Genomic DNA, 25708 nt, shown 5'->3' with positions numbered 1-25708 from the left:
TCTTGAAACACTGTCCCTTGATCACCCCAGTCTGATAGCCTTATAATCATGTAAGATACAATCACCAGGGGTTGGGGATTTAGCTCAGTGGTAGAGCGCTTGCCTAGCAAGCGCAAGGCCCTGGGTTCGGTCCCAGGTCCGAAAAAAAGAAAAGAAAAAAAAAAAAAAAAGATACAATCACCAAGGAAATGGGTGAAGGACACAGAGATGTCTTTGATTTTTTTTTTTAAGTCCTTTCAAGAATCCAGGAGGAGACTAGGGGTTTTCATCTACACCCCTCTGATCTCCCCAGGGGCCCTGGCTTGTCTGTGGAACCAGAAGAGACAATGCAAGATACGCCATTTGCTTCAGATGACTACAGAGTTCAGCAAAAGCTCAGGTGATTTCTACAAGCTGGTTCAACCATTGCAGCCGCAGGCCCGGTCCTCCCATCTTCCCCAGATCTGTGTCCGCTGCTCCACACCAAAGGTGAATGAATTCACTCCTCCCTCTGACCTCCTGTGGGAAAGCTAATGGGAGTGAGCAGGAGCCCACATGTCTGGGGTAGGTAGGTGGCTGCAGAGAGGCTGTCTGTCCTGACCGCTATTACTTTACAGGGAAGGGCCAGTGTCATCATTTCCTGCACGGGAGAACAGCTGTGAGTCCATGGAGGTCCAGCCAGTGACAGAACAAGGCCAGGTGGCAGAGCCAAGTGCCACTTTAAAGAGAAGCTACATCTCCATCCTAAAGCTTTGGCTCTAAGCTCTGGGAAAAGCAACTTACCAAGATGAGCTGTGCTCCTGTCTGGGTCAAAATCAGTTGCAGAAGGCAACCAGTGCGATCTCTCGTTCTGGGAGGAAAATACTTAGGACACAGCAGCCAGGCGCACTGGCAAGTGTGACTGGGAGACTGGGGTTGTGAAGAGGTCTAGGGAGATTTCAACTTTCATCTCAGGTGTGCAGGTCAGAGTCCTCCAGCCTGGTCCTAACCATTGGCTTCTTCTATTGGTCCTGTGTGGCACGTGGTACGACATGATCAGCCTTCCTCCAGTTATGGTTCTGCTGCCTAGGGTAGGCCTTTTTACTACACCCGCTATGGCACAGCTCACTGTCTGCTGAGCCTGTGCGTTGGCCTGTGTGCTGGGTAGCAGGGGTGGGGGGAGATGCTAGAAGGGCATCTCCCCTGCTGCCTTCCTAGATAACACTTCCCTCCCTCTACCCTGAACCTCTTCTAGCCCTGTTTCCCAATGTTCTCAACCCCCTGCCTCTCAGCCAAGCCCTAGAGCCAGCAAGGAGGCAAAAACAAAACAAACAAAACCCACACACAGAGAGACAACCAGAATCCATGGGGGGACCCAAGAAGTCCCAGCCTTTCGAAATCAACCAGCACACTTGTCCCGGTGTCAAGACAATGCCTGCAGGCTAGCATTTCCACTTGGAACCTCGCCCAGAGTCGCATCGCCACCCTACAGAGCCTGGGAGCAAGCGGTTAGCACTCCTGTGGCTGCAGCAGCCTGGCTTGGTCCTCGTCCAGAGTGAATGGAGACTGGAGTTTGCGGCCTTGCAGGTACATTTCCAACCCCTAGAAGCAAGGGGTTACAGCGGCTAAGTGTCCACTTTGCCTGCCCATACCGCTCCAGCCACCCTGAAACATCACTCCAGTGTTGCCCTGTCAGGGAGGGACAGCACAGGACTCCCCAAAATCTTGGTCTCAGCCTTGATTCCTTCCTATACCCCAACCCCTCTAAGATTGGCAAAGGCCTCCAGACCCCTCAGCCCACCACATCCCAAAAATTCACACTTCATTGGCCAACTGAACCGGGGCTGTAACCTTCTACCCTAGTCCCGGCTTCTCCCACTTTTACACAAACCAGAGTTCATGAACTCCTGGAAGGGAACTCGTGCTCACCTCTCCAGAGTAAGACACCAAGGGCGATATCTCACAGATGGCTGGAGGGTCTCCATTTGGGAGCAGGCTAGGGAAGAGCAGCAGTCAGCACCTGCCTCTCATGGGGATCCTCCCAGCTCCCTCAGGACGTGAGCTGGTAAGTGTCTGCCCAGCACGAATACAAATTCTTCCCTCTGCACAGCCCAAACCGATAAGGCCAGACGCCAGGCTCTGGCCTAACTAAACAGAGCTCAGACAGCTTGGCCTACCCACAGCTCCAGAATGACAACAGGGGAGACAGACACCGAAGGTCCTTTTCCTCTCCTGTGCTAAAGAGACTTCCTCATGTCTCTTGAGGGTTAGGCCTAGGTCTCATCTGCAAAGCTTATGAGAGCCTGCTTGGGGGTTATTTGAGACCCTGCCCTCTTAGTTCCCTGAGCAGACCCTGAGACTAAGAAGCTGGGCTGGGAACTGGCTGGGAACACAGCTGTCTGCATTTGAGGTGGCACTGGGTCAGAAGCAAGGTGGGACAGTGGCAGCGTCACCAGGGCCCTGGGACAAGAATACTACCTCTCGGGCTAAGCTGAGCCCCTCACCCAGACTGCTCCGGAAGCCGGACCCCGTGTACATCCAGGAAGTGGGCTCCAGCCTGGAGAGCCCAGCGGTAGTGCTGAGCTAGTAAGGCTCGCCTGGAGGTGGAGGGATTGTCCCTGTCGGCTGTGTCAGCATTCTTCAGTGGGGAGAACTCCTCCTCCCGACACACTTCAAAGGCAACAAAGTTCCTGGTGGAAAGAAGGGCTCACCATCACCCTGCTGCCAGCTAGCTACCCTGCTCCAGACAGGCAAGGGGAAGCCACACTTCCCTAACTGGGAGTATGTTCCCCTGAGTTCAGTGATCTGATGATCTAGGAGGGCCGTGTAGGCACAAAAGGCAACTTTACTTTCCCGAGGTCCTAGGAAACCTTATCCCCCAACTCTCACTTGTCACATGAGCAGAGAAAGAGGACAGACCCACCCAGCAACTCCAAAACCTGACCATGGGTCAGGACTGTGCAGACTGCTGGGATGGCGGGGTGTCCTTGTCCTCTCAGAACCTCCAATGTTCTCTCTGCTCTCGTTCTCAGGGTGAGAACACCCTCTGGACTTCCCTGAGAACAACCAGTGTGTAGTCTCTGAGCTTCCCCCGCCCCACCTGCTCCTCACAAGCTGCCACTTCCCTACTGTCCTGCTGGACCTCTAAACTCGTCCCAGAACAGAGAGAGGGAAGAAGAGGGGAAAAAAAAGTGATTTCCACCACTAACTTAGCAAACTGGAACACATCAAACACAAACTTCTCCATCTTTATCCCATTCGGTCTTAGCGGCTTTACCAGATTTCCCTCCTCATCCACGTACGGAACCTTCTTCACAGCCACATGCAGCTTCAGCAAGGGCTCAAACTCCCTGGCAGCAAGAGGACAAAGGGAATGTGGCTCAGGCAGGGCAGCTGGAACACCAGTCCCCACTTCTGTATACCTGGCCCGGTGCTGCAGCGCAAGGACCTCGCTGTATCTCTGGGGAAAGACACAGGCTTTCTCTGCGCATCCCCAGGGCCACCCGCCACCATGCTGTCCACCTGAGCAAATGACAGGGCAGAGGTGGGGCCAATCCACAAAAGAGAGCTGTGACCAGGGCCTGACACATGCACAGAGCATGACCGCTTGGAACTGGCAGTAACACAGGAATTCTCTCCACCCAGCCCCTTGCCACTCCTGGCAGTTGTCAGTCAACTCAAGGGCCGCTCCAGCTACTGTGGCGTTCCTAGGTTCAGCTTGGTCTGGGATATTATCACCCGCTGCCACATACCTGGTGACCATATCCAGGAAGCCTCTGGTAAAGAAATGGTTGCAGATGTTGCCTGCGTTGTACAGCAAGCCACCATCAGCCCCACGCTGCCTAGCAATCTCAGGGCTGATCTCGCTGTATTCCACCACCTGCGGGACACCATCCACCTGGCACACCACACCCACTGGCTCTTCTGGGTACGCTTTCTCCACGACCTGAAGCCACCGGGTATAGACTCAGAGGGCCGGGAGTAGGAGGGATGGGATTTAGCAAGAGGCAGAGGCAAGGAAAACAAAAGCTCGGTGCTCACCTTCGCACCACAGTCTGCTCCCTGAAGCACACAGAAGCCAATGAAGGCTGGGTCAGCCAACCGCACCAAGATGTTGTCGACACAGTACACATGCACAAACTCCACACCCCGCTGCTCCATGTCCTCCAGGATCTGGTGGTCAGCCAGTGCACAGTACAGGCCTCCATTACCGTCTACAGAGGAGAAGGAATGGGCTACCCAGGGACTCCGGCTCCATCTCCTGCTCAGTCTAGTAAACGCTACCGGAGCACAAACCACCAAGGGCCCGTGACTCCAGACTAGCCAGGGCCACAAAGCCTGCCTGAGTACATCCTACCTGGGTGTCAGCTTCCTGACCCACAGCTGCCTGTATCTGTGGCCCAGGTGGGGCAACCTTTCCCGTCCAAAGTGTGGGCCATACCTGGGGCCATGGCAACTTTGTCTTTCCGTTCCAGGATGGCCTTGCCCTCAAAGGTCACAGCAGGTAGCATGCGCTGTTCGAACAGCACCACGTTAGCGGGGTCTAGGTGAAAGAAGTCGTGCTCCTTGAAGAACTTGATTGTGGGTCCCAGTGTAAACTCACTGGTCATGATGTACCTGTAAAAGACCTAGCAGTGAGCTGCTTCCAGGGGAATCTGGCTCGATCTGGCGAGTGTGGCAGGAACAGGTCTAGATGGGGTTCAGTAAGGGCAAGTAAGTACTGGGCTCTGTCTAGGGCCGTGCTAAGATTGGGTCTAAAGTGTTGGTGTGGGGCAGGCACTTAGGTGTGGTCTTTCTGGGAGGCTGGCATGGAGGACACACCAGGGCACGGTGCAGTGGGTCCCCAGTCGCTGACCAGCCAACTGTTGAACACGCCGGATCCGCTCTGCTTGCAGTTGGTACAGGGTCTTCTGGCTGGGCAGACCAACTTGATACATGCCCTTGGGGTAGGTGACGCCCAGGCGAGTGCCCTGCCCACCGGCCAGCAGCAGGACAGCTACCTTGTTCAGAGCAATCTGTCGGAAACCTGAAGGAGAGGCACGCCCAGTGGAAAGACCTCTTTCACTTTGGAGAGCCACAAGTGAGCCTGCAACTGCACGACTTTGGGGTCTACTAAGCGCAGGAGGAAAGCGCTGCAAGGCAAATAAATTCCCCACAGCACTTCCCGAGTCCGTCCCCTCCACTCCGCCCCACTCCCCCCACCCCCGTAGGCACTAACTCTTCCGGTCGCAGCGGGCAGCGCCTGCCCAACCCCCGCCGGGCACGGCATTGCCTACCTTCCTCTTCCCACCGCAGGCGTGTCTCTTGGTCGCAGCGGATCGCGCTACCCAAGCGTTCTGGGGGCAGGGGCTGCAGGCGCGCCGCCAGGTCCGGCAGAGGACCCGAGGCTAGCGCGCCGGCGGCTGAGGCGCGCTGGCAGTGCTCACGCAGCGCGTCGGCCTCCAGTGAGGAGAGCTCAGCTAGCAGCGCCGCTCGGGGCTCCGGAGCCAGGTCGGCCCAGAAGCGAAGGAGGTGATCCTGGCCCGCGCGCTGCAGCTTTGCGCGCACATCCCTCTCCGAGGCCATAGTGCCACTGCAGCAGCAGGCTCAGCCCGTACTCGTGACTTTCTGACCGATGTCACGAGACCAGGCCAGCTGCACCGATCACAGTGGGGCGGGTCCAGGGTGCAACCCCTCCACCCGGGACCCCGCCCCTTTTTCCTCTTGGGCTCCACTTCGGTCCTCTTTGGCTCCGCCCATTTTCGATCCCTTTTTTATTTAGTTTCCCCTGCGCGTTTCCGGGACTTGAATCCTAGGATCTGACCTCCCTGTCTTAACTCTGTTCAAGGTGTATGGTCCAGACCAGGCCTTCCTAGTCCTCCAAGGCCTAGGCGTTTCTCTCCTAAGTAATTCCAATCACACTCCCCATGTGGTCGAAGCTGGTCTGTCCTTGCCCTGTGAAAGAAAGGGAGTCTGAGGTACGGTCACTGGCTGGCCAGACCTAACTCAGCCTCCTGTCTGTCCACAGCCGGAAGGGTGGTCTATAGCAGAATTTTTGCAGAGCCATTGTTTCTGGTGTGAATTCCGGAATGATGGCACCTAGGCTTTGAAGTAGCCTTAGCATAACTTAGTCCCAAGACATACTTGGCAAACCAGGAAGTCTCGCATGGCTGACAATTGCTTAGATGACCGTTCCTTCCACAACCCCTAGATTAGATAAAAGATTTTGGTATGTGGAAATTGACTTGTTAAAAGTGCCTTTTGTGAAACTGGGAAACTGTTACTTCTGGAAAAAGTGCTTCTGGGAAGCTGATAACCTTCCCAGAGGTGGATTCTCATGTTGCTGAGAAGCCTAAAATTTATCTTCAGCGTGTCTCTTCTGACTAATCCATCCTCTGAGCAACCCAGAATCAAGCAGTGCCCTGGGAGCCTCTCTCCTTAGAGGCTGAGGCTGAGGCTGAGAGGAGTCTGCCTGATCTTGTACGCATTCACCTAGAACCACCACTGCTAGCTCTGGGAGGAGGCCAGACCCAGGCTGGCCCTAACCCGCACCCACCTCCCCTCACCTGCCTACCTTTAGGAACTAAGGTTTCCAGACTGAAGCCTCGTGTTTGCTTTTGCTGTTGCTGTTGTCTTGTGTGTGTTGTTTTCTATTTTTGAGATGAGATTTTTTGAGATGTGTAGCCCTGGCTGCCCTGAAACTCACTCTGTAGACCAGGCTGGCCCCAAACTCAGAGATCTGCCTGCCTCTGCCTCTGAACCTCTGAAGTGTTGGGATTAAAGACAAGCCCCACCACCACCTGGTACAGATAAAGAAAGCCTCTTGTAAAAAGTATATAAAAGCAGGGCTGGCGAGACGGCTCAGAGGTTAAGAGCACTGACTACTCTTCCAGAGGTCCTGAGTTCAGTTCGCAGCAACCACATGGTGGCTCACAACCATCTGTAATGAGATCTGATGCCCTCTTCTGGTGTGTCAGAAGACAGCAATAGTGTACTCATATACATAAAATAAGTAAGTCTTTTTTTTTTTTTTTTTTGGTTTTTTTTTTCGGGTTTGGGGTACTGAACCCCGGCCCTTGCCCTTCCTAGGAAAGGCGCTCCCCCCCTGAGCAAAAATCCCCAGCCCCTAAGTAAGTGTTTTTTTAAAAACTTACCACCATAGCTTAAGCCATGTTTAACACAGCTTTGGTTTTTTTTTGTTTTTTGTTTTTTTTTAAGAAACTAGCTTAGAAACTATCTGCCCATATCTTTGTTTTTAAGTTTGAAGGTAAAGCCTGGGGTGGCAAAGGCCTTTAGTCCCAGCCTAGGGAGGCATGGGCAGGTGGACCTTTGAGTTATAGGACAGACAGGGCTACACAGAGAAACACTGTCTCAAACAACCACAGCAACAACAACAACAACAACAAAAAAAAAAAAAAAAAAAAAAAAAAAAAAAAAAAAGAAAGAAAAGAAAAGAAAGAAAAAAAGGAAAAAAAAGTTCAAAGGTAAGGCTAAGGCTAGAGAGTTAGGGTGAGATCAACAGGTAAGACGTCTGGTGCTCTACATCCATGTGACCGCTCACAACCATTCATATCTCCAGTTCTAGGAGAGGCCGACTGTTAGCATTCTGTCTAAGCTCCACCCCACAGTTACCTGGCAACAGCCAGGTGTGCCTGACACTGTAAAAGGGGCTGCTTGCGCCCTCCTCATTCTCTTGCTCTCTCTTGCTCTCTTACCCTCTACCCGCTTTGTCCCTTCTCTCCCCATTCCCTTCCCCTCTTCTCTCCATGTCATGGTCAGCCTCTACTGTTCTACCTCTCTCTCTCTCTCTCTCTCTCTCTCTCTCTCTCTCTCTCTCTCTCTCTCTGCCTACTACCCCTCTTAACTCCCTCCCACCCTCCCATACCCCGAATAAACTCTATTCTATACCATACCGCTGTGTGGCTGGTCCCTCAGGGGGAAGGGATATCTCGGCCTGGGCCTACTGAGGCACCCCCTTTCCCACACCTCTCCACACCTCCATAGAACATAATCCCCTCTCCCTATCCTTTTATAAACACAACATTGGTGCTGAAACCCGGGACATATGTGGAAGGTGAGGACGTTAGACAGGCAGGAGTCAGGTGAGCAGCATGAGCTCCATCCACATCACAGGTCATGGTTCACAGCAGCTAGTGTCGCCACTGGGGGACAGGCCAGCCATGCTCTGTGGGCCTTCTAAGTGAGGAGAGACCCCTAAATTCTGCCTCAAGGTGTGGGTGGGCATCAAGAACCCAGGTCAGACTCCCAGGTTTGAATAACCGAAAGCATCTCCAGGACCAGAAGCCTATACCTCCCCGGGCAAGCAAGGGTAGAGATGGCTGTGAGGTTGGCCAAGTTCCATTGTACCCACCCCGTCCCACTTGCCAGGAGGGCCTTCCCCTTTGACATTTTGTGGTCAGTGCTGAGGACTGAGGCCAGAGTGGAGACCAGAAAAACCTAGGGCAGGCCGGGACTAGGCAGCAGGACTGGCCTTCCCCTCCAGTGCAAGCCACATCAAGAGGCCTTGGAGTTTTGCTAACCTGTTCGCACCCCTTCACATTTCCCTCCAAGACATGTGGTTGGCGTGGTGGGGCATGATCCCTGGTTTGAATTCTGGAAGTTCCTTGGGGTGGCAGCAAAACTGAAAGCCACGGGGCCTGAAAAGACATGGGTTGCCTGCCTTTGTCCTGCACTCAGAGTCAAGCACTGATTCCACTCTCAGTCATAGTGAAGCCCAGAGACCCAGGGCCAGCCTCAGCTACCCTCTCCTGGGCTCTGGACAATGAAATGCTTTTATGTGTTTTTTTTTTTTTTGTTGTTGTTGAAATGCATGCGTTTGCAGCTTCACACACATAGAATAGACCTCAATCCTATTCCCCTATTACCTTCTCTTACTCCCTTCTCCCAAATCCTTTCTTCTTCTTTTTTCTGATTTTTATTTATTTATTATATATGAGTACACTGTAGCTGTCTTCAGACACACCAGAAGAGGGCATCAGATCTCATTACAGATGGTTGTGAGCCACCATGTGGTTGCTGGGATTTGAACTCAGGACCTCTGGAAGAGCAGTGGGGTGCTCTTAACCTCTGAGCCATCTCTCCAGCCCCCCCTTTCTACTTCTTCTTTTTTTTAAATTTTGTAATTATATTTATGTACAGAAAACTTAATGTACATGTAACCCAGCTTAGTGGTGAGTTCTTTAGCCTTTGCCTTTTCCAGCTTGGCAATGCGAGCCACAGACTTAGGATCCAGGACGTTGCTCCCCAGTGGTGGCTGATCTTGTCACATCTGTCATTATAATTGGTCCTAATAGCTTCCACCAGCCTAGCCAGAGCACCCTTGTCTTCCGAGTTCACCTGTGTGAAGGCAGCAGTGGTGCACGTCTTCCTGTGGACCAGGCGCCCCAGCCTGGCCTTTCCCTTGATGATGCAATAGGGCACCCCATCTTTCCACCCAGGGCAGGCAGGAAAACCACCAGCTCAATGGGGTCTACATCGTGGGCAATCACCACCAGCTGAGCCTTCTTGTTCTCCACCAAAGTGGTGACTGTATTGACCCCTGCTCGGAGGACAGGTGGTCCCTTAGTTGGGACGTCCCCTTTGCCAGCAGCTTTCTTCTCAGCGCGGGCCAGCAGCCTTTGCTTCTTCTCCTGCTCTGTCTCTGGCCTGTACTTGTGGGCAAGCTTAAGCAGCTGAGTCGCTGTTTGCCTGTCCAGGGCCTGGGAGAACTGGTTGATGGCAGGAGGTACTTTGAGCCGCTTATAGAGGATGGCTCTTTGCCGCTGCAGCCCAAGCGCGTGAGATCTCTTTTGGGCTGGATGTCCTGCCCAATGCCAAAGTTCTTAGGCCTTTTCTCAAACATAGGATTGACCCCCTTTTTGGCCTCTTGTTTCTTGACCACGGCGGGGGCCACCTTCTTCCCCTTGGCCTTCTTTCCTTTGGGCTGGGCAGAAGAGAGAAAGCAGGTGAGGCTGTGTCCTCCGCCATCCCATCGGGAAGCGGATGCGCTGTTCGATGCCGCTCCCTTCCTGCGAGGGGCCCCGAAGCAGCGGCGGCGAGTGGCGGATGGAGGTGGATAGAGCGCAGACCCATAATCACTCACCATCTTGCTCGGCTGGAGGAGACAGCCCCTTTCTTCTTCTTAACAAGGCCCTCGCACTTTCGTGTCATTGTGTGTGTATGTGTCTGTCCCACTGCATTTAATCAGAATTGTCAGCATGAGCGTCGGTTGGAGGTCTTTTACGTGAGCAAAGCCTCTCTGCTGAGGAATCTGACCCCACCCCCAGCAACTATGAGCTGCCCATCACTGCTTTGCAGAGGCTGGGCCTCATGAGCCTCCGTAGCACCCACCGCCTCCTCTTGTCTTCTCTGCTGTGGAGCAGTTCGCCCGGGCCTGCCTGGGTCTTGTTGGTTTTGCTGTACTGAGCAGTATTGCTTTCACTTTATGTAGGTGGCTACTCCTGTAACGAGCTATGCATTTGTCCCAGGCACCCCCAGGGCCCCGTCCTAGCTCATGGCCCCACTGCACATATGGCATTTGCACTATTCCCTCACCAAAGAAAGCCTCCTGTATGCATAGTATCCACTGAGTGCCTGCATTTCAGACCGATGCTAGGCTTAGGGTGACTCTGGATTTTGTTTGTTTGTTTTGTTTTTAAAGACTTCTTTATTTATTCTATATAAGTACACTGTAGCTGTCTTCAGACACCTGAAGAGGGCTTCAGATCTCATTACAGATGGTTGTGAGCCACCATGTGGTTGCTGGGATTTGGACTCAGGACCTCTGGAAGAGCAGTCAGTGCTGTTAACCACTGAGCCATTTCTCCAGCCCGGGGTGGCTCTGTTTTATTCCCAAACATCATACTAATTCGTGGAAAGCAGCCACCACAGCCAGGCCTGTAAGGTGAAAACATCTAAGAAGACTTGGGGGCAGCAGAGAGGAAGCAGGTGCCTGGGCAAAATCTGAGGGGTTCATAGCAATCGATCAATACGGAGGGTAGCCCTCTCATGTGGCAGCCCAGGGCCTGGAATCAAGAGAGCATGGGTGGACACCCTAAGGACTAGGCAAGACACGAGATAATGAAAATGTAGACATCAGAGGGTCTTTGACTAGGTCTGCTCCCAGAGGGGTAGCTGCGCTCCACGGAACTCTGGACCCAAACATCTTACTATGAGCGAACGGTAACTTTGGGTGAGATGGGCGTGGTCATGCACACCTTTAATCCCACAGCACTCAGGAGCTCTGAGTTCTAGGTCAGCTTGGTCTACTAGCAAGTTTCAGGCCAGTCAAAGTTACTTAGTAAGACCTTATCTCAAGAGAAACAGACTAATAAAAACAATTTAGAATCTAGAAATGTGGAACCAGGGGAGTTGGGCAGGAAGTTGCTTCCACAGCTTGAGACACATGCCGTATTGCCAGAGGCCCGCCCAGATAGGCCTGTCTGCAGGTATTCAGCAACGTTGTTGAAGAGTCTCTTAGTGTGTTTAGAAAGTACAGGCAGTAGAGCGCTTGCCTAGCAAGCCCAAGGCCCTGGGTTCGGTCCCCAGCTCCGAAAAAAAAGAAAAGAAAAAAAGAAAAGAAAGTACAGGCAGCAGTTAAGCAGGCGGGCTGTTCTCAGCGGCTATATTTGTTTCAGGGACATTCAAAAGTTTGGGAAGGTGAGCAGGTGCAGGCATCGACAACAGGAAAATGAGTTGGCAGAGGGGGTCAGGCATCCTAAGAATCTTCCTGGCCTGTAGAGGGCGCTCCTAGCCAGCCCGGAGATGGGCTGCTGGGTCAAGACTGCAGGCTAAGGCCTAGAATCGAGACCAAAGGGTCGAGTGGTCCCACTGCAGAGCTAGGCCAGGGCTGTGAGGGCCAGAATGACGGCTAGTGATGTCCCTAAAAAGGGTCAGAGCAGGGGACCAGGACCAGAGCACTAAGGAAGCTTCACCGGATGGGCATCTGGGGACAGAAGACAACTTGGCTTTGTCCTATAGTTGGCAGGACAAGACAGACTGTCCCAAAGGACCAAAGGTAGAGCTGGCAGTTGTAGGGACAGAGGCCTCAGTGAAGGAGAGCGCCCAACTGTCTGGAGCCTGTAATTCTCTTGGGGCGTTCCCAATGCAAGAGAAGGGAGCCCCAGAGTCAATCGGCGCCTGGGGCCAGGAGACCCTCAGTGTAAAGGACCCAAGAGAGCAGGAGGGGCTAGACACTCTATCCTTACTTGTGAGGCTACTTGGGGTACAAGATCCGTGAAAGGCCCCACGCTCCGCCCCTCAGAGAAGTGGCTGGTTAGGCGGAGCACATATGAACCAGAGAAAAGGCTCTACCGAGGTAGGAGGGATGGTGGACACGGAGGCAGGGGGATCGTGGGAGCAGCTGTAAGAACTCCGGCTGCTTCTACCCGTTTCTCGTCACATCTCCCGGGACCGACTTCCAGGCCCGATGGTGTGGGCGCCCTCCCCTACAGCAGGAGAAATCAAACTGAGACTGGTGGCTGCCGAGCCAATCCCGGAGCAGATGGGCCAGCTTCGACCAATAGCCGCAGTGAATGTTAATGAAAACTGACGCGGCGGCGAGCAGTGCTCCATTCAAAAACAGCAGCTATTGTCGCCACTGGGCGCGTGCGTCGCCTTGCACTTCTGCCCTCTGGTCTTGCGGGTACGGACGCGGGTGGAAGCTGGGCGCCCATGGCCGTGGCAGCGATGGCCGGGCGTGGCCGCCTATCGCACGCTGCGCCCGCGCCTAGCACGGAGGGGCTACCGCGCGCCTTTCTCCAGAGTCTGCGCACCCTCTTCGACATCCTGGACGACCGGCAGCGCGGCTACGTGCACCTGCGCGAGATCGAGTCCCGCTGGCAAGGTGCAGACGCACGCGAGCTGCCCTGCGGCGTGCTCGAGGGCCTGCGCCAGGTAGCCCCCGCCAATGGCTACCTGACCTTCGAGCGTTTCGTGGCGGGCTTGCGCACCTCGCTCCTGAACGCCGATGGAGGCCCGCGGGATCAGGCACGCGTCGCGGCCCGGCCTGGGGACCAGTCATCCCTGCAGCAGCGCCTGATGTTCGCGCCGGCTGATGAGCCGCGGACTGTCCTGGAGAGAAAGCCTCTGCCTTCAAGTGCACGCTCTGCTCCTGCTGGTCCCAGTGGCACCTCCCGGAATCCTGAACTGTTGTGTGTCCCGGTGGAGGCGGCGCCCTGCCCCACAGAGCCTGAGCGGCCCCTGAGCAAGACGCTGGAGCGGATCCCCAGCGCGGATTCGGGTGAGTTTGAGTGGTCCCAGTCCCACCTCTTAATTCTAGGAACTTGTGCTAGAAACTGGAGACCGGCAAGATCTTGTCAGAGGGATGGAGATGGGGACGACTGTGGGCAGACCTCAGAGCCTCTTAAGCAAGGTTGGGGCCACCTGGATTTGGGAAGGGGCTTCAGCCTCAGCCTGTGTGAGAGCTATGATGATGAGGGCAGGTAAGTGATCTGATCACGCAGGAGAAGCCCACTCTGTCTCAAACCCGAGCGAGGCACTGGGACATCTGTGGCGGTGAGAGGGCATGCTGCCTGCTGTACCTGCCGTCGACCTGAGGACATCTGGGTTCTCATCCTCATTTCTGCGCGGCTGCTTGTTTCTTAGAAGCACACTTGCTCTCACGCTCTAACATGCCCTGAAGGTCCTTCTCAGTGTGACACCCTGCAGAGACAACCCGGCCAACTTCTCCATCCAGGCAGAGGAGGCGGCATGGGCACCTAGCACACGTGCTGAGGAGCGTGTGTGTGTGTGTGTGTGTGTGTGTGTGTGTGTGTGTGTGTGTGTGTGTCCCACAGCACCTGCTGTGCTGTGTGTGCTGCTTCAGATGCACCCCCAGACACAGACCACAGTCTCTGGGGAACCCAGCAGGCTCTTCTCCCTCCTTCCGGTCTAGTTGGCAGGGCCAGGAGACTGTTGAATAACCCCATCTGCCTTGAGAACGGGACCTGCTTTATGCCTAAGCATGGAGGCAGGTTCTCAGGAACCCAAGCCCCTCTTCCAGCCCTACTCACCATTCATCCTGTGTGCTGTCCTGTCAGGGCTGCCCACTCGTGGCAGCTGCCAGTCCATTTTGGTACTGGCCACTGCTCTGCCAGTCTCACCAGACCTCTCCTACCTCAGCCATATCCTACCACCTCAAAACAGGAATTTGGCAACACACACACACACACACACACACACACACACACACACACACACAGACTATTTGCAGTTTAAGCCTTGACCCTGTTCCTGTGGAATGGAAGGCTTCTGGCTTTAGCTGGTCGTCTCAGTGGCTGTGAGTTTGAAGTCAGCCCTGGGATGGGGCTGTGTGTAATGGACAGGCTCAGGGTTTGTCTGTGGAGCAGACCGATTTTACCTCGTGTGGCCCTGAGTCAGTTTTACTTCTCTGACAGCCATGTGTTCAGCGCCCGTGACTGGGCTCTATTTAGCCATTGCTCTGAAAGCCAAAAGCCAGGCTCCAGCTCTGACTTCTTTACAGGGTAGCCGAGGTCCAGATAAGGATATCGGCAAACTTGACAAAGCCTGCTTTGGAAGAGCCACAGAACCAGCCAGCTCCCTATGAAAGTCCTCCCAACTCACAGATGGCCTCAGATTCCCAATCCTATGGTCTATGCCTCTTTTCTGTGCAAGTCAGGTGCAAGTGACCCAGGTTCCTTCCTGGGACTCACTGCCAGTGCCTGCTCTGGCCCCACCCTCTGGAGGCAGGCTTCCTTCGGAGCTCTCGTTGACTCACCCTGAAACTGCAGGCCACTCAGCACAGCAGGCTGGGACATGAACTTTGGGGCCTGCTTGGAACTAGAGTCTTTGTCATACACATCTGAGTCAATTGTTGTCTCTGTCACCCACTCCTATCTGTGACTTAGCCTCAGGGGTAATCCTGATGCCAGGGATAGGGTTGAAGGGCCTGAGGGAAGCTGCCATCCCCACTACCTGCACCACAGTTCTGCTAGGTGGGGAGACCCTCCAGACGATGTTCACAGGAGTCTGGCAAATAAATGCACTGCCTCTGCAGGTAAATGCACAACTTGCTTTGTACAGTGATTGCTTCTGGGCAGGAATTAGGGCTCCGTCACCGATGGAGAAGTTAGTTTTCTTGCTTCAGGTTCTGTGCCACAGGGCCCTGTGCAGTTGAAAGGTCTGGAGAGGGCCATAGGGTTCTGCCTGTCCATCTGCTTTTGTTTGTTGGTTTGTTTTGTTTGGTTGGGTTTTTGTTGTTTTTTGTTTTTGAGACAGGGTCTCTTTTCATACTTCTGGCTGTCCCGGAAGTCACTATGTGTGGCTTTGAACTCACAGAGATCTGCCTGTTTCTGCCTCCTGAGTGCTGGGATCAAAGGTGTGGGTCACCATACCAAGGCCTATCCATTCCTATCCTACCCTTCACCCTTTGATACTCTTTGATATTCTTGATAGGTTAAATAAATAAATCTAAGGACTGGAAAAACAGCTCAGTGGTTAAGAGCACTGACTGCTCTTCCAGAGGTTCTGAGTTCAATTCCCAGCAACCACATGGTGGCTCACAACCATCTGTAATGGGATCCGATGCCCTCCTCTGGTGTGTCTGAAGACAGCTACAGTGTACTTATATATAATAAATAAATAAATAAGTAAATAGATATTCTTGATAGGTATCTGATATGTTTTGTCAGGCACTGGGTGACTCTCTTCCTCTGCTCCCTGCCCCCCAACCTCTCAGGGCAGGTGAGGGAGGCAGGGCAGGCAAGAGGAGACCAAGTCCTAGCAAGGCACAAAGCCATTCAGGAGTCAGTTCTGACAGAGGTTCCCAGTACAGGCCTGGTCCCCGGGGCTTGCAATGTCAGAGTTAGCTGGAGGGTTCTGGGAAGGCCAGGGAGCCAGAATGAGATGATGAGGCCATTAGGCTGGTCCAGAGTTGAGCTATGGCCCTGACTGTTACAGGTACAACAGCCTGCAAGACCCTGGACTTGGGCACAGGGGAAGCCCGGCAGACTCCGCGGGCCCGAGGCGAGCGTCGAAGGCATACCATCACCAACGGTGTGGACTGCAGCCTGGTGAGAGGGGCCAGGACTCTGAGGGACTCTATGTTGTCCAGAAGGTTGGAAACCAGGGAGAAACCATGAGCCTAGTTTCTTGTGGAATCTCTGTAGGAGAACCAGTCAGCTATGAATGTCTTTCTCCCATCCTGGGCTTAAGGGAAGACAGACAAAGTCAGGCAGAAGGAGGAGAGGCTCCTTAGAGTTGCCTGGAGACAGAGTCTGGGACCCTGCTCTTCCTACTGCATGAGGCTCACCTCTGCAGGCTGGCTTAGTGCATAAATAAATAGCATGATTGTTTCAAGTGCTGAGTTTGCTCAGTCACTGCCCTGGGGTAGCCTCAGTAGGAGGGCTGAGAGGCCAGTCTCACCATCCTCGAAAGAGGAGGAACGGGGCTATGCTCTCCATTGCATAAGTTCGAATGTTCCCCGGGTAAGCTGGAGCTTTCCGTGCGTGCATTTGCAGACTGCACGTGTGCTGATGCAGTTGCCTGTGCGCTGGTTTGCAAGCGCACAGGTCTCAGCTTCCGCACCTGCAGCTCCGGGAACACACGGTTGTGCAGATGCGCACGGTGCCGGTCTGCTTGTTGGCATGTGCACATGTGATCCCATGCGCGCGTGTGTTACAGTTGAAGCAAATGAAGGAATTAGACCAGGAACAGGAGGTGCTGCTGCAGGGTCTGGAGATGATAGCCCGGGGCCGAGAGTGGTACCAGCAGCAGCTGCAGCGTGTACAGGAACGTCAGCGCCGCCTGAGCCAGAGCAGAGCTGCCGCCGTGAGTCCCGGGACACCCCCGACAATAGGACCCAAGTTTCCCCGCGTGGGCTCCCTCTAGGCTCTGAGCAGAAAGTTGAGGGGAACAGGACTGCCGGGTGCCGGGATTTCCTCATGACCTGGCATTCCCTGCTTCTCTTCCAGGACCTTGGGGCTGAAGGGAGCCCCCGCCCTCTGGGGAGGCTGCTACCCAAAGTACAGGAGGTAGCCCGGTGCCTGGGGGAGCTGTTGACAGCAGCCTGTTCTGGCAGAGTGAGTGCGCCCTCTGGAGGCTGCCTGCACCCCTTGTCCTTGTTCTGATGCTGCGCCAGGAGAGGCCTGGCTGACTCTGTCCTTCCACAGGCTCCACCCTCATCCTCCCCCTCAACCTCCCCCTCAACTCCAGTCTGGCAGCAGCAGACCATCCTCATGCTGAAAGAACAGAACCGGCTTCTCACTCAGGTGAGGTGTGGGAAGATGGGGCTGGGGCTGGAGGCCCAACAAGCCCTGACGGCCTGCCTGCCTGCCCGCCCGCCCGCCCAGGAGGTGACTGACAAGAGCGAACGCATCACGCAGCTGGAGCAGGAGAAGTCTGCACTCATCAAGCAGCTGTTCGAGGCCCGAGCTCTCAGCCAGCAGGATGCGGGGCCTCTGGACTCCACTTTCATCTAGTTGGTTGCACCTCTCTAGAACGAGTGCGCGCAGACTTCGCTCAGCTCCGTGGCGTTGCTGGGAGCCTGTCTTCTGACTGAAGACCATCAGCTGGCTTAGACCTCAGAGCCCTTGAGCGGTGCTGCTCAGAGATGTGCTCTGCCTGAAGCTGCTACTTCCCGTTGTGAGTGAGTGGGGGAGGATCATCCTCGTGTTTACCTGATCTCAGGCAGCCCGGACAGAGAAGGGGGTATGTTTACAGCTGTCCTGACCCCTCTGGCAGGGGTCCCTGGGATCACTGGTGTTTAGTAAAAAGTATTGGTCACACTGGGCTGTATTTCTCATAATGCCCAGCAGGGGCTGCTGGTCGAGCTGGGTTCCTCTGCCCTGTGTCTGACCGTGGTGTATTACTCCTGGGTAGGTGAGCAAGTTGAATTTTGTGCTGAGGGTGAGCTAGGAGACCAAGAGGTTAGGGGTTCCTTCTCTCTACCAGGGGCACTGTAGAAAGGTGATTGTGGCTCAGGTAGGAGCAGAAGGGAGACACGGAATGGGAGGAGGATGGGGCCATCTAATAGAGGGGGCTCTGTTTGTGCCTATTGGAAGAACCACAAGGTCAGGGGTTGTGTATAAGAGAGCCTGAGGAGGAAAATCTGGCTGCAGCTGGATCAGGCTAGTGTGGTTCCTAGAAGTGAGCCAATAGCTTGGTTTACCAACTTCAACAAAACCAACTCTCTGGGGAAAGACGGCATCAAGGTAGCTCAGGTTGTGGCCATCCTCCTAGGGTCCTACCTCCCCAAATGTTTGGGCCTCCCAGCCAAGTCATGAAGTGCACTGTGGGCAGAATACAGCATTTATTAGTATTGTTTTTAAGACAGGGTTCCTCTGTGTCGCCCTGGCTGTCCTGGAACTCCCTCTGTAGCCCAGGCTGGTCTCAAACTCTCAGAGATCTGCCTCTCTAGTACTGGGATTAAGGGCGTGAGCCACCACACCCAACACATCCACACCTTTTAATGCCCTATTTGGCTTAGCAGTGTCATCATTGATCCAACCATAGAAAAGTGATCTGGGCACACGGGAAGAACCGGGCCTCTGTGGATGTGACTGTTTCCCTGCTTAGGCTTCCCATTGGCAGCTTGGGTGGGCACAGGCCGGATGAGAAGAATCTACGTAGCCCGGTCTGGTGGAGCCAGGTGCTTGCTAGCAAAAGCACTGAGACATCACAGGTGAAGTCTGTGGCCTGGAGACTCCGTCCGCTATGGGATATGAATCCATTGTTTAGCCTGCAAAGCAACCTGATCCCGGTACAAGTTGGTCCAGCACCCAAGCCGTCTCCTTCGGGAACCAGAGTGGTTTCTGGGCATGAAGCTAGTTCTGAAAGGTGGCTGTGTTCTACAAGCTCAGTTTTCCCAGGTGAACTTGCCTTAGATGAGTGCCAGCTAAAGACAGGTCTCCATGGCAACAGGTTGGGTCCCGCCCCCCCGCCCCCCCACCAACCACACACCTTCCCTAGGACAGCCTCCCACGTGTTGCTTGTTTTACCCCTGTACTCTTACATTCCATGGCTTGGCACTCCTGTCCCACAGGTCCTGGGGACACTTGACTAGTCTCTAGACTCAGCCTGTGACATATCAGGAAGGGGAGCCTGACTCTGCCCACCGGTAGAGACAGGTCTCACTAAGGTCTGGGTCTTGCCACACTGCAGAGTCACAGCTTCACTTTCCTCTTGACTTTGCCCAAACTAGTGACTCGAGCTACAAAGTATAGAATCCTTCCTTTGCAGGCTAGATCCTATTTAAATTTGCTCGTGTCACATGACACAGCAGAAAGCCGAAGGTGGTGGCTGGGGTGGCAGAGGGGCAGCCAGGGCTGCATGGAGAAACCCTGTCTCAAGCCCTCACATGCAGAAAAATGACACCGGTGACCAGTTGGGTGGGCAGCTCGTCCTCTGAAGCGTCTGTCACACCTTGAAGAGCTGCATTCCCTCCTGACATCACAGGGGCAGAGGTAAGAGAGGGAACAACAAGCACAGACTCTGCTCCAGGGTGACAATGCCCAGGAGACCTCTCACGCACCAGGAGGTAAATTGAAACATGATGATACAGATGGGAATTCAGCAAACACAGCCTCAGAGCCATGACATTCCAAGGAGGGTGAAAAACATGTGCTTGTGGTTTCTCTAACACTATAGTTTCTTGGAATTTGGTGGCTTGGAGCCAGACTGCCTGGGAGGTCCTAGAGACCTCAAGGGAGAATTTTGTTTTTTATCTCTGGATACAGGGTTCCTCTGTGTAATCCTAGCTGTCCTGGAACTCACTCTGTAGAGCAGGCTGTCCTCAGAGATCCGCCTGTCTCTTCCTCCCAAGCTGTAGGGCTTAAAGGTGTGGGCCACCACTGTCGAGGGAGTGTTTTAAGTGGTCCTGATAGGCTGAGGGACACTAGCAGAGGCCAGTGCAGACCCTCATGGAGCCCCAGCCCTAGTGGTAGAGCACAGGAAAGCCTCCTCTGCAGGCTGGCCTGTCTTTTCTGAGGGGAACTGCGTACTTGACCCCTGGGTGCTCCTCGCACACATAGACTCCCAGTTGTGACAACCTGAACTGTCTAGAGACATCTTTCGCTATTCTCAGGGGAAACTGCGCTTGTTGAGAGGAACACAGATACAACAAACAGGTTTCAAGCATTTTGTGTGCAGTAAGTTCTAAGGAGGTAAACTTCTCTAGGCTTAAAAAAAAAAAAAAAAAAAAGCCAACAAAAGGCAAGACCTGAGGGGGAGACACTAGGGTACTAGAGTGAGCACAGTAAACAGTAATAACACTTTATATATCTAAAAATAGCAGGCTGTACTCTTTACAAAAGGTGTTGTTACCTTTCGATAGAGTAAAAGGATGTCCAACAATATGAACCAAGAGAACTTCTATAAATGAAAAACACTGCAAGTCTCCCCAAGTGAACTAAACATCGGACAAAGCCCTTCATCCCAGCCAGAAAAGAACTGCATTTCTAGACGGGTTAGGAAGCTATCCAGGAAATAGCCCTAAGCAAGGACATAGACAGAGAGTGTGAAGGTGGTACAGAACCCTGGCTGGTGGGCGAGGCTGGACGTCCTGAGACAGACAGGGCAGGGAAAGAGGGACAGAACTGGCATAGAGCTTTCTGGAAGTGCTCAGTGTGTCCAGCCTGCAGCCCTGTGAGTGCCGTGTGGCTGTGTGCAGGCAAGGATACTTCTGAATGTCACCCCATGCAAACTTGCTTACTTTGAGGTAAGGTTTTGGTGTTTTGTCCATGCCCATGTCTCCCTGAACACGCCCGGTCCCATTTGAGGGGATTTCTACCCCCCTTGTCCTTGAACATGAGATTCGTGTGACATCTTGTAGATGACATTGTGTTCTGATGTCAGAAGGATAGACAGACTTGCCTGCCCACCATCAATTCTGACCATTAAGAACACCAGGAATTCCAGTAACTGGAGAAGGAGAAATTCCTCGAGCTTGCTTTTACAAGGTCACAAAAAGAAGGCAATGATCAAAAACCCACCAGAGTGGCAGAAAACTGAAGAGACTAAAGGAAGACAGAACTAGCCAGAAGGAACAGGGGCCACTAGGAGGGCAGTGTGTGTGTGTGTGTGTGTGTGTGTGTGAACAGAGTATAATCACACATAAAAATGCCATTAAGAAATCCTTTATGGGGTTGGGGATTTAGCTCAGTGGTAGAGCGCTTGCCTAGGAAGCGCAAAGGCCCTGGGTTGGTCCCCAGCTCCAAAAAAAAAGAACCAAAAAAAAAAAAAAAAAAAAAAATCCTTTAAGATTTGGGGTCTTTTAAAAATTTAACACGCTTGCCTAAAAATAAAAATGCCCTGGGAAAACCTTTAAAAAAAAAAAAAAAAAAAAAAAAAGGGAAAAAAAAAAAAGAAATTCATTATTTGGGGGCTGGAGAGATGGCTCAGAGGTTAAGAGCACTGACTGCTCTTCCAGAGGTCCTGAGTTCAATTCCCATCTACCACATGGTGGCTCACAACCATCTGTAATGGGATCCGATGCCCTCTTCTGGTGTCTGAAAATAAAAATGTAACCACAATAAAAAAAAAAAATAAAATTTAAAAAAAAAAAAAAAAAAAAAAAAAAATCCATTATTTGGGCTAGAGAGTTGCCTTGCTTATTGAGAACATTGGCTGCTCTGCCGGAGGATGCGAGTTCAGTTCCCAGTACCTGCATATCTTAGACATGCATGCAGGAATAACATTACACATTAGAAATAAACGACACGGGGCTGGAGAGATGGCTCAGCGGTTAAGAGCACCGACTGCTCTTCCCAAGGTACTGAATTCAAATCCCAGCAACCACATGGTGGCTCACAACCATCTGTAATGATATCTGATGCCCTCTTCTGGTGTATCTGAAGACAGCAACAGTGTACTCATAGATAATAAAAAAATAAAATATTAAAAAAAATAAACGACACTAAATGGTCCAATATGGCGGCACACATCTTTAATCCCTGCACTTGGGAGGCAGAGGCAAATAGATCTCTAAGTTTTAGGCCAGTCAGAGCTACATAGCGAGATCCTGTCTCAAAAGCAAAACAAAACCCATTATTTTTAGATAGCAATATAAAACTAACCTTAAAAAAAAAAAGGCCAAAACAATATAAGTACTCACCTCAAAGTCTACCAAGAGATGCTACAGCACAGTCAGACCAAAGCATTTTCAAACAAAATTGGAAGTTTGCCACCAAAAGGCTATCAGTGATGGATCTATGGGTCTATCGGGAGGAAGATAAAATTCAGGGAAGATTGGTAAGGGCAGAGGAACCCCAGTGGTTTCAAGAAAAAGGTTTATTTGTTTGTTTATTGAGACAGGTTTCTCTGTTTAACAGTCATAATTGTCCTGGAGCCCACACTGTACCAGTCTGACCAGTAGACCACTGTAGGCTGGCCTTGAACTCGGATCTGCCTCCCTGTCTCCCAGGTGCTGGGATTAAAGTCACGCACCATCACACCATCGACGTAAGGCTTCCTGTGGTGTCTGGGTGGCAGGCCTAGTGATTCAGACCTAGCATTGCTTGATAGTTTAGCCAAGATAACTAAAGGGCACTGCATCAGATATGAGTCAGAATTGTCTGGAAGCCAGAGGCAGGGGATTGGACTCCACTGTAGCTTTCCTTTATCTTTTTCCCAGTCTTTCCTATATCAACCCAGGTTCTTCTGTCTCCTAACAGAACAGTGTCTTCTCTGGCTCAGCCTCTCCCACTGTTGCTCTGCTCAATTCTGTCCTCTCCTCTTCTCTCCTCCCCTCCCCACCCTCTCCTCTTCTCCTCCCCTCCCCCCTCCTTTTCCTTTCTCAATCTTCTTTCTTCCTTAGCTGTCTTTTCTAACCCTGCTCTCTGACCCTGACCCCTCCTCCTGTCTCCTGGACCCTCCTCCTGTCTCCTGGACCCTCCTCCTGTCTCCTGGACCCTCCTCTGTCTCCTGAACCTTACTCCAATCCTATTCCCATCCTAGTCAATTTCTCTGTTTCTGCTGGCTTTTTCTTTTTTTCCTCTCCTGTTCCCAGAAGTCCCCAAAGGTCATAAGGTCAAGCAGTTCTAACAGCTAAGCATTCCCAAAGAGTCAGTTGACAAGCCACTGGGGAACCTTTAAAGGGCCAGGCACAGAAAATAAATCAGGCTACAACCTTGCCAGCCATCTAATATTCTATGGACATGTTTGAAAACCTGCACACAGGATGAGAAGATGGCTTGGTTGGTAAGGTGCATGTTGCACATTACAAGGACCTGAGTTCAATCCCCAGCAACCACATAAAAGGTTGGGAGTAGGGCTGGAGAGATGGCTCAGTGGTTAAGAGCACTGACTGCTCTTCCAGAGGTCCTGAGTTCAATTCCCATCTACCACATGGTGGCTCACAACCATCTGTAATGAGATCTGATGCCCTCCTTTGGTGTGTCTGAAGACAGCTACAGTGTACTCATATGTAGTAAATTAATAAATCATTTTAAAAAGCTTATTTAAAAAGTTGGGAGTGGTGGTGCACACTTTATAATCCCAGTGCTGGGGAGATGGAGACAGGAACATGGGGCTCACTGATTACTAATTAGCCTGGCCTAATTAGTAAGTTCTGAGTCAGTAAGAGACACCTAAAGTAAATCTCTGACCTCCATAGGTACATGATGTGCACATGTACACCAACATACACATAACTGTACTTATATTCACAGGTATGCATAAGATTAAAACCTGCACGCAAGCAAGATGAAGCTAATGGGACATCTCCAGTGCCAAGCAAGGCGTGGCAAGTGGGAGTGACTAGTGACTGGCGCTTTCAGTGTTTAAGTTGTTCATAAGCAGGATGGCGTGGTTAACGTCTCCACAGATGTGAGACGGAGGGTAACAGCTGTCTGAGATGACCGTCTGTAAAACACCAGGAGTAGCAAGGGCTCTGAGGAAGCAGGTAGGGGTTTTTAGGGACAGAGTACAGGGCTGAGGAGACTTTATTTGCATGAAGGGGGCTCCAGATGTTTAAACTTGTAATTTGGCCAAGAGGGCACGCAGGCCAAGAACAGGGAGCAAGGGAGCCTTACCCTGCTGGTCTCAGAATGCGATTTTTGGGGTTTGGATGCTTCTCTGCCTCACTCCCGGTCCAGGACAGTTCTCCCGGTCACACTGCTGCACAAATTATGTCTATTAAAAGAACTGGACAAACGACCACACGGCGTATGCTTCCCAAAGGACGACAAAGACGGGAGGAAGAGGAAAATCATTTAACCTAAAGAGAACACATTCTGAGTGGGCATAGCGGTGCACACCTCAGCTCCACACAGGCAGGAGCAGGGAGATCATTCAAGTTCATGAGGTCAACTGTGTAAACTGCTGAGTCCCAGGCCTCTGCGGTGCTGGCAGTGCAGGCCTCCACCTTCACGCTGGGCAAACAAATAGGTTCTTAGGCAAGCGATATCGCCAACCACAGCACATGACAGCTACCTAATAATAAGGAGTAGATCTTAGGGACATAACAGTTCTGGGCTTGGGATCTCTCTTGGGGCACGAAGTGGACATAGCTGTCCCTCCGAGGAGGGTGCGCAGACAAGTGCCCGTGCTGGGGAAGACGTAAGCCACACAGAAGCTCAGACTGAGACCATAGCAAAAGCAAGCCCCCCACCCCCCACCCCCCGTCACATGGCCCACTAGTGAGGAAGCAGAGCGACTGTCATTTACATGTGGCTGTGAATATGGCCGAACTTTTCAGAAAACTGAGGTTCCAGAAACAGCCGCCACCATGTAAAATAGTTTGGTAATTGCTTTAAAGACTAAAATTCGGCTCAGTGGCCATGCAAGCCTGCTGACCTGAATTCTGCTTGCTTCTCACACTGAACTGCTTTAGTTTCAACCCCAGAACCTGTGGAAAGGTGTGAGAGAACCAAGTTTACAGAGCTGTCCTCTGACTTCCACAAATGCACTGTGGTACCTGTGTCCCCCATTATATAGACATACAATAATAATAATAAGTAATCTAAATAAATAAACTCACTAAACTTCATATTCTATATATGATAGTGTTGTCAACGTGACTATATTAGGGTATCCAGTTATTTGGCCAAATACTGTTTTAATATTCATATCAAATTAATATAAATCAGTGGGCTCTAAATAAAGCACACATCCTCTATCACATGAGTGAGTGTCACCTGTTAGGATGATGGTCTTAAAGATAAAACTCCCAGACAGGAACAAGGCCTTTGAACTCAAGGTTGCAACATTGTGTGTCCAACTGCAGACCTGCCCTGCTGAGGTTAGATTTGTAGCTTCTTTCTACCATTGTGAACCTCTGACATTTTCCTCCACACAGTAGTTCAGTTTTTCCAGAGAATTTCTTGTTGTCACTGGGGGTTTTGTTTTGTTGTTTTGGTTTGGTTTGTTTCGAGATTGGGTTTCTCTGTACAGCCCTGGCTGTCCGGTAGCTTGCTCTGTAGACCAGGATGGCCTCAAACTCAGAGATCTGCCTCTTCTGACTATGGAATTCTGGGACTAAAGGCATTTGTCATCATGCCCTAGTTGCCCACAGCCCATTCTTAACAAAGGTATTTTCTCAATAGAAGTTTCCTCGTCTCAGGTGACTACAGTTAGTGTCAAGTTGACCTAAATCTAGCCAGCACAGTATTGGTTAATTTTACATGGATTACTCCGTTTATGTAACAGTCATAAAATACCAGGATTAGACACAAAGGGAACCGTCAATGGGATCGGGAGTAAAGAACGGGAGATGGCCTGGGTGGGGCAAGAAAGGTTGGTGAGAGAGGCCTTTTAGCCAAGGGGTGGTTGGCTGTCACAGGGAGGCTGTGTTGGCCCAAGGCTGTCCTGGGATGAG

General features: G+C 52.2%; 2 protein-coding genes across 2 annotated transcripts; one reads left to right on the top strand and one right to left on the bottom strand.

Annotated features, from left to right (window-relative positions):
* Window positions 1–380: 380 nt before the first annotated feature.
* Window positions 381–5613, bottom strand: Uap1l1 (UDP-N-acetylglucosamine pyrophosphorylase 1 like 1). Its single transcript, XM_032903108.1, has 9 exons — window positions 5235–5613; window positions 4780–4984; window positions 4400–4575; window positions 4000–4172; window positions 3711–3904; window positions 3168–3308; window positions 2463–2648; window positions 1888–1954; window positions 381–1560 (listed from the first exon to the last, which is right to left on the bottom strand). The coding sequence occupies exons 1-9, from the start codon at window positions 5521–5523 to the stop codon at window positions 1468–1470; spliced, it is 1524 nt and encodes a 507-aa protein (XP_032758999.1). The 5' UTR covers window positions 5524–5613; the 3' UTR covers window positions 381–1467.
* A 6902-nt stretch (window positions 5614–12515) lies between these two features.
* Window positions 12516–17681, top strand: Sapcd2 (suppressor APC domain containing 2). The gene is made up of 6 exons (XM_032903107.1): window positions 12516–13177; window positions 15856–15968; window positions 16579–16725; window positions 16869–16976; window positions 17067–17165; window positions 17247–17681. The coding sequence occupies exons 1-6, from the start codon at window positions 12610–12612 to the stop codon at window positions 17373–17375; spliced, it is 1164 nt and encodes a 387-aa protein (XP_032758998.1). The 5' UTR covers window positions 12516–12609; the 3' UTR covers window positions 17376–17681.
* Window positions 17682–25708: the final 8027 nt, after the last annotated feature.

This window comes from Rattus rattus, chromosome 5, assembly GCF_011064425.1.
Source record: "Rattus rattus isolate New Zealand chromosome 5, Rrattus_CSIRO_v1, whole genome shotgun sequence".
NCBI lineage: Eukaryota > Metazoa > Chordata > Mammalia > Rodentia > Muridae > Rattus > Rattus rattus.
Note: the sequence above shows the minus strand (reverse complement) of the source record. Positions and strands in the feature narration are given on the sequence as shown.

What these genes read in the sequence shown, in the direction of transcription:
- Uap1l1 (XM_032903108.1), bottom strand. Translation starts at nt 5,523, where the DNA reads ATGGCCTCGGAGAGGGATGTGCGCGCAAAGCTGCAGCGCGCGGGCCAG. An exon ending in CGGCTTCCGGAGCAGTCTGG is followed by an intron (nt 1,955 to 2,462) that starts GTGAGGGGCTCA and finishes GCTCTTCCCTAG; the next exon opens with CCTGCTCCCAAATGGAGACC. An exon ending in TGGTGTCTTACTCTGGAGAG is followed by an intron (nt 1,561 to 1,887) that starts GTGAGCACGAGT and finishes CCTTGCTTCTAG; the next exon opens with GGGTTGGAAATGTACCTGCA.
- Sapcd2 (XM_032903107.1), top strand. Translation starts at nt 12,610, where the DNA reads ATGGCCGTGGCAGCGATGGCCGGGCGTGGCCGCCTATCGCACGCTGCG. An exon ending in ACGGTGTGGACTGCAGCCTG is followed by an intron (nt 15,969 to 16,578) that starts GTGAGAGGGGCC and finishes CGTGTGTTACAG; the next exon opens with TTGAAGCAAATGAAGGAATT. An exon ending in AGAACCGGCTTCTCACTCAG is followed by an intron (nt 17,166 to 17,246) that starts GTGAGGTGTGGG and finishes CCGCCCGCCCAG; the next exon opens with GAGGTGACTGACAAGAGCGA.